The 7,485-nt window shown below is 43.8% G+C and overlaps 1 protein-coding gene across 1 annotated transcript; it reads left to right on the forward strand.

The window, feature by feature from the left end:
* The first annotated feature begins 1,824 nt into the window (after positions 1-1,824).
* LOC121847385 (equistatin-like) lies at positions 1,825-7,244 on the forward strand. Its single transcript, XM_042328046.1, has 7 exons — positions 1,825-1,907; positions 3,757-3,820; positions 4,467-4,598; positions 4,748-4,837; positions 6,175-6,306; positions 6,450-6,539; positions 7,185-7,244. The coding sequence occupies exons 2-7, from the start codon at positions 3,769-3,771 to the stop codon at positions 7,235-7,237; spliced, it is 549 nt and encodes a 182-aa protein (XP_042183980.1). The 5' UTR covers positions 1,825-1,907; positions 3,757-3,768; the 3' UTR covers positions 7,238-7,244.
* The last annotated feature ends 241 nt before the right edge of the window (positions 7,245-7,485 follow it).

A 7,485-nucleotide genomic window follows, 5' to 3' on the forward strand; every position in this document is an offset into this window, starting at 1 on the left:
TTGAGACGACTGTACAACCATTAAGATTAATTGTCAGATTCAACAGAAGATCTCTTTGTTTCTTGGGACCTAGAACAAGCATCTCTGTTTTGTCCGAGTTTAATAGTAGAAAGTTTGCAGCCATCCACTTCCTTATTCCTGAAACACATGCTTCTAGCGAGGGCAATTTTGGGGCTCAACATATCACACCAACAATAACGTAAGTAAATCAACACTTTAATCTCTGGATTCCTTCATGTATTTATTTGTATGGGATGTGAATCCCTTCCTGTAGTACAGTAAAGACAACTGTCCGTCTTCTACATCTTACTTCCAACGCCTTTCATCTACAATTAGAAATAAATACACATCATTAACTAGCTGCAAAGTAGTAACATTTAGTGAATGAGTATGTATATACACACACACCTTGATGGAACAGTTGATTCTAGCAGTGCCTGGTGGAGTCTCAGTACCCTGGATCTTCTGTCCAGAACTGTTCACACACCAACAGTAACCTTCCAGAAATAGACATGTTGCATGTACAATCAATACACATTGAACTGTCACATTCAACTGAATTGAGAATTTTGTGCGTCAGTGTTAATCTGTAGAGCCCCAACATTGCTCGGGGGTGTATTGTCCATTGTCGTCACACGTGGGGGATGTAGGCTCCAATTGAGCCATTTATAGTGGTGTCTCTAGCATCCTCACATGGGGTCTTGGGTCGTATCATAGTATCTGGACACAGGTAACATGCATTGTAATGTGGACATAAGATTGCAGGACAATATACATTTCTGGACATACATTCTGGAATATTGGGTTACGTCCCCTTATGGGCCCTATTCAGAAGTAGTTTATACGGAATAGGGTTCCATTTCAGATGATACCTAGGTACTTCATGGATAAATATTGAAATGCCGCTGCTTGTTTAAAAGCCCTGTGCAGTCAAAATACAGTTTCTGTCTTTTGTATAAAAGCTGATGAAACTAAGACTGAAAGTGAGGGTAAATTGTATCAGTGTTATTTCCTGATAGTTGCTAGACAATCCAATCATACATCCAGTTGAATGATCAAACCATTCATATCAGAATACCTCAGTCCAGCATCTAGATATACATCTCTGGAACTAGAGGAGTGGCAGGTAGCCTGCGGTTAGAGAGTTGGGCCAGTAGTTCAAATCAGTGAGATGACAAGTTGATATATCCATCTATGTGCCCTTAAGCAAGGCACAACCTTCATTTCTCCAGTGTCAAGGTTGATAATGGCAGACCTCTCAGAGGGTGTCCCATGGAGAACAGCTTATGAATAAAAACACATTTCCAAATCACACCTGCATATTAATAACCTCTTAAAGCTAGGGGCAGCATTTTCACTTTTGGATAAATAGCGTGCCCAATTTCAACTTCCTGCTACTCATGCCAAGAATATAAGATATGCCTATTGGTCATAGATTTGGATAGAAAACCCTCTGAAGTTTCTAAAACTGTTTGAATTATGTCTGTGAGTATAACAGAACTTCTGTAGCAGGCAAAACCCCAAGGACTAACTATTCAGATTTTTTTTTCTCCCCATCTCTCTTCCCTATATTGTCTTTGCCATTGGAAATTTAATACAAATATATAGGTGTGTGTGAAGTAGGTGTGTTATGTTTATTTAAGATGATGTCAGAGTTGATGTCAGAGTGATTAGAGGGACAATAGAGTGCTGAGTACCAGGCAGTTAGCAGGTGTGGTAGGCTACTAATGACCATCACCAGCATCAGAGCTTGGAGAAGCCTAATTACTACATGGTCACATGGCATTTGACTGCCTTCATGTTCTGTAACTTCCGGTGGGTGTGGTAATACAGTCACCATAAAGGTCCTCGTCCTTCCTCCATTTCCCAGAATTGGACTGGTTCAGAAAAATCACACCAACAATAAAGTAAGTAAATCAACACTTTAATCTCTGGATTCCTTCATGTATTTATTTGTATGGGATGTGAATCCCTTCCTGTAGTACAGTAAAGACAACTGTCCGTCTTCTACATCTTACTTCCAACGCCTTTCATCTACAATTAGAAAACAAGAAAAATACACATCAAGAATCAGCTGCAAAGAAATAACATTTAGTGAATGAGTATGTACACACACACCTTGGTGGAACAGTTGCTAGCAGGTGATAGCAGTGCCTGGTGGAGTCTCAGTACCCTGGATCTTCTGTCCAGTAGTGGTCACACACCAACAGTAACCTACCAGAAATAGACATGTTGCATATACACATTGAATTGTCACATTCAACTGAATTGGAGGATTTAGTGTCTGCATGTGCGTCAGTGTTAACCTGTAGAGCCCCAACATTGCTCTGGGGTGTATTGTCCATTGTCGTCACACGTGGGGATGTAGGCTCCAATTGAGCCATTTAAAGTGGCATCTCTAGCATCCTCACATGGGGTCTTCGGTCGTATCATAGCATCTGGACACAGGTCACATGCATTGTAATGTGGACATAGCATTTCAGGACAATATACATTTCTGGACTGGTTTGAGAGTTGGGCCAGTAGTTCAAATCAGATCTTCCTGGCTAAATATTGAAGTTGTTTAAAAGCCCTGTGCAGTCAATTCTGGTTCTGTGTTTTGTATAAAAGCTGATGAAACTAAGACTGAAAGTGAGGGTAAATTGTATCAGTGTTATTTCCTGATAGTTGCTAGACAATACTATCATACATCCAGTTGAATGATCAAACCATTCATATCAGAATACCTCAGTCCAGCATCTAGACACCAATATACATCTCTGGTACTAGAGGAGTGGCAGGTAGCCTGCGGTTAGAGAGTTGGGCCAGTAGCTCAAATCAGTGAGGTGACAAGTTGATATATCCATCTATGTGCCCTTAAGCAAGGCACAACCTTCATTTCTCCAGTGTCAAGGTTGATAATGGCAGACCTCTCAGAGGGTGTCCCATGGAGAACCGGTAATGAATAGAAACACATTTCCAAATCACACCTGCGTATTAATTATTATTATTAAAACTCACTTCACTTCACAGGAATATGTATCCTTCCCAAATGGCTCCTCACTCCTTGTGTAGTGAACTACCGTTGATCAGGGCCAACAATGCACTACATAGGGAATGGGAAGCATTATAGACAGTCAGAGACTACTCATTTACTGTAAATGTAACTAGTAGTCTACACTCTTAAATTCAGGGGGTCACTCCACAAAAATGGCACAACTACATAGTGCACTACGTTTGACAAGGGCACATAACATTTAGGTAACATTTGAGATGCAGATAGTCTATTAAATAATGATGCACTCTCACCTTCTGCACTCTTCCAAGGGATTCACTGGGTGTCTCCCAGTACCATTTTTGTGAAGTGGCCCCCTGATGTTAAGAGCGTAGACTACTAGTTACCTTTGCAGTAAATGGGTAGTCTCTGACTATCTATAATGCTTCCCATTCCCTATGTAGTGCATTGTAGGCCCTTGTCAAAGGTAGTTCACTACACAAGGAGTGAGGAGCCATTTGAGAAGGATACATATTCCTGTGTGCCAGGCTACTCTATTGTATGTGGTTGAAGAAGTGATACCTGAGTTACATCAGAAGACTAGTAGCACTGTGTTGCCCATAATTCTTCTTGGGGTCCTCAGGACTGGGTTTAGAAAATGCTGCTTTGGCTGTTATTTCAGTTTTGTACCTAATAGTGGATTTCCTTAACCTCTCCTCTAGTACCCACAGCCATTCCAGATGCTTTAAAATGCTCAACTAATCTCTCTTTCTCTCTCTCAGGAGACTATCACCATGGCGATATTGACTATCATTCTGCTTGTCAGCACGGCTTTTGCTCTGGGAGGTAAGCGGGACATACCTCACACCTACTCACCAACATCTTAATTAAACATACCACACCTACTTCACACATGTAGGTATTAATACGCAGGTGTGATTTGGAAATGTGTTTCTATCCATTACCGGTTCTCCTTCTGAGAGGTCAGCCATTATCAACCTTGACACTGGAGAAATGAAGGTTGTGCTTAAGGGCACATAGATGGATATATCAACTTGTCAGCTCACTGATTTGAACTACTGGCCCAACTCTCGAAATGCAGGCTACCTGCCACTCCTCTAGTTCCAGAGATGTATATCTAGATGCTGGATTGAGGTATTCTGATATGAATGGTTTGATCATTCAACTGGAAGAATGATTGGATTGTCTAGCAACTATCAGGAAATAACACAGATTAAATTTCCAGTCTTAGTTTCATCAGCTCTTCTACGAAACTGGAATTTGACTCCACAGGCGTTTTAAACAAGTAGCAGAATGAATATTTAGCCAGGAAGTACCTAGGTATCATCTGAAATGGGACCCTATTCCGTATAAACTACTTCTGAATAGGGCCCATATGGGACGTACCCCAAGATTACAGAATGTATGTCCAGAAATGTATATTGTCCTGCAATATTATGTCCACATTACAGTAAATGTTACCTGTTTCCAGATACTATGATACGACCCAAGACCCCATGTGAGGTTGCTAGAGATGCCGTGCCACATGGCCTAGTTGGAGCCTACATCCCCACGTGTGACGCTGCTGGACAATACACCCCTGAGCAATGTTGGGGCTCTACAGGTTAAAAAACGCACACACACACACACACACACACACACACACACACACTATAAATGCTCCAATTCAGTTGAACGTGACAATTCAATATGTTACAGTAAAATGTGTAAATATTATATATTTAACAGTTTATTAACATGTCTTTCTGGTAGGTTACTGTTGGTGTGTGAATAGTTCTGGACAGAAGATCCCAGGTACTGAGACTCCACCAGGCACTGCTAGAATCATCTGTTCCACCCAGAGTAAGTGAGGCCCTGTGGTCTCATCCAACACCGTCACCACTTTAAACTCCAACATATCACTACTCTTGCTTCCTGCCTTGGACCTCTTCATGCTTTCTTTACAAGATGCTCCACTGATTTCAGAATCACGATCTCTCTCTTCCTGTGTTTTTCCACTTCCGACCATTCAGGTCATAAACCCTCATCCTCCCGCTACATACCATCAGAACTGACAGCCATATTGTTCTCAATCCTGCATAGCTGTTGCAAAAACAACTATTTCTTAATTTCCTGCATTTTTTCTGAACTACTCGCCACCATTTCGACCCTCCAACTCTCCGTGCGGGGTTCCAGAGGGAGGGTTCTGACTGGACGGGTCCTTAAAAAGGAGAGTGAGAATTTAACTCACAGGCAGGACAGAGAGAGAGAGACCCAGTGAAGACCTTTGAAGATCTCTGAAGGAGTGAAGCAACAACTGAAGATTTCAGAAATGTACATCTGAAATGGCTTCCTATTCCGTATAGGGCACTTCTCCTGACCAGGGCCCTTCGGGGAACAGGGTCCCATATAGGATGCAGTCTCCTGACCAGGGCCCAAAGGGGAACAGGCTCCCATATAGGATGCAGTCTCCTGACCAGGGCCCAAAGGGGAACAGGCTCCCATATAGGATGCAGTCTCCTGACCAGGGCCCAAAGGGGAACAGGGTCCCATGTAGGATGCAGTCTCCTGACCAGGGTCCCATATAGGATGCAGACTCCTGACCAGGGCCCAAAGGGGAACAGAGTCCCATATAGGATGCAGTCTCCTGACCAGGGCCCAAAGGGGAACAGGGTCCCATATAGGATGCAGTCTCCTGACCAGGGCCAATAAGGGAACAGGGTCCCATATAGGATGCAGTCTCCTGACCAGGGCCCTTCGGGGAACAGGGTCCCATATAGGATGCAGTCTCTTGACCAGGGCCCAAAGGGGAACAGGGTCCCCTATAGGATGCAGTCTCCTGACCAGGGCCCAAATGGGAACAGGGTCCCATATAGGATGCAGTCTCCTGACCAGGGCCCAAATGGGAACAGGGTCCCATATAGGATGCAGTCTCCTGACCAGGGCCCAAATGGGAACAGGGTCCCATATAGGATGCAGTCTCCTGACCAGGGCCCAAAGGGGAACAGGGTCCCATATAGGATGCAGTCTCCTGACCAGGGCCAATAAGGGAACAGGGTCCCATATAGGATGCAGTCTCCTGACCAGGGCCCAAAGTGGAACAGGGTCCCATATAGAACACAGTCCATGATTCCAGAATGTATATCCATCATTATGTTATGTTATGTCCACATTACAATGTATGTTACCTATGTGTCCAGATGGTGCGATACGACCCAAGACCCCATGTGAGGATGCTAGAGATGCCGTGCCACATGGCCCAATTGGAGCCTACATCCCCACGTGTGACGCCGCTGGACAATACACCCCTAAGCAATGTTGGGGCTCTACAGGTTAAAACACACACACACACACACACACACACACACACACACACTAAAATGTCCAATTGAGTTGAACATGACAATTCAATATGTTACAGTAAAATGTGTAAATATTATATATTTAACAGGTAATTAACATGTCTTTCTGGTAGGTTACTGTTGGTGTGTGAACAGTTCTGGACAGAAGATCCCGGGTACTGAGTCTCCACCAGGCACTGCTAGAATAATCTGTTCCACCCAGAGTAAGTGAGGCCCTGTGGTCTCATCCAACACCATCACCACTTTAAACTCCAACACATCACTACTCTTGCTTCCTACCTTGGACGTGTTTATGCTTTCTTTACAAGATACTAAACTGATTTCTGTATCATGATCTCTTCTTCCTGTGTCATTATCTCTTTCTTTCTGTGTCATGATCTCTCTTCTTCCTGTGTTTTTCCACTTCCGACCATTCAGGACATTAACCCTCATCCTCCCGCTACACACCATCAGATCTGACAGCCATATTGTTCTCATTCAAGCACATCTGTTTCTTCACTGACTCTTTCTTAATTTCCTGCATTTCAAACTACTTTTGGACAGGGTCCATAGGGGGAACAGGGCCCCATAGGGGAACAGGGCCCCATCAAATTGAACAGGGCCTCATCTGGAACAGGGCCCCATAGGGGAACAGGGCCCCAATCAGGGGAACAGGGCCTCATAGGGGAACAGGGCCTCATAGGGGAACAGGGGCCCATAGGGGAACAGGGGCCCATAGGGGAACAGGGGCCCATAGGGGACGCAACCCAAGATTCCAGATCCAGCCAGAGCTTCCAGGATGTTTGTCCAGCAATGTATGTTCTACTATGTAATGTCATCGTTACCAATAATGTTATCTGTGTGTTTAGATGGTATGATACGACCCAAGACCCCTGTGAGATTGCTAGAGATACTGCGATGAAAAACGTTCCTGGAGTCTACGTCCCCACGTGTGACAACGATGGACAATACAAACCTGAGCAATGTTCAGGCTCTACAGGTTACCACACACACCATAAGTGCTCCAATTGAGTTGAACGTGACAATTCAATATGTTACAGTAAAATGTGTAAATATGATATATTTAACAGGTTATTAACATGTCTTTCTGGTAGGTTACTGTTGGTGTGTGAATAGTTCTGGACAGAAGATCCCGGGTACTGAGTCTCC

This window comes from Oncorhynchus tshawytscha, linkage group LG10, assembly GCF_018296145.1.
Source record: "Oncorhynchus tshawytscha isolate Ot180627B linkage group LG10, Otsh_v2.0, whole genome shotgun sequence".
Lineage (NCBI taxonomy): Eukaryota > Metazoa > Chordata > Actinopteri > Salmoniformes > Salmonidae > Oncorhynchus > Oncorhynchus tshawytscha.

What these genes read in the sequence shown, in the direction of transcription:
- LOC121847385 (XM_042328046.1), top strand. Translation starts at nt 3,769, where the DNA reads ATGGCGATATTGACTATCATTCTGCTTGTCAGCACGGCTTTTGCTCTG. An exon ending in GCAATGTTGGGGCTCTACAG is followed by an intron (nt 6,307 to 6,449) that starts GTTAAAACACAC and finishes TCTTTCTGGTAG; the next exon opens with GTTACTGTTGGTGTGTGAAC. An exon ending in AATAATCTGTTCCACCCAGA is followed by an intron (nt 6,540 to 7,184) that starts GTAAGTGAGGCC and finishes CTGTGTGTTTAG; the next exon opens with ATGGTATGATACGACCCAAG.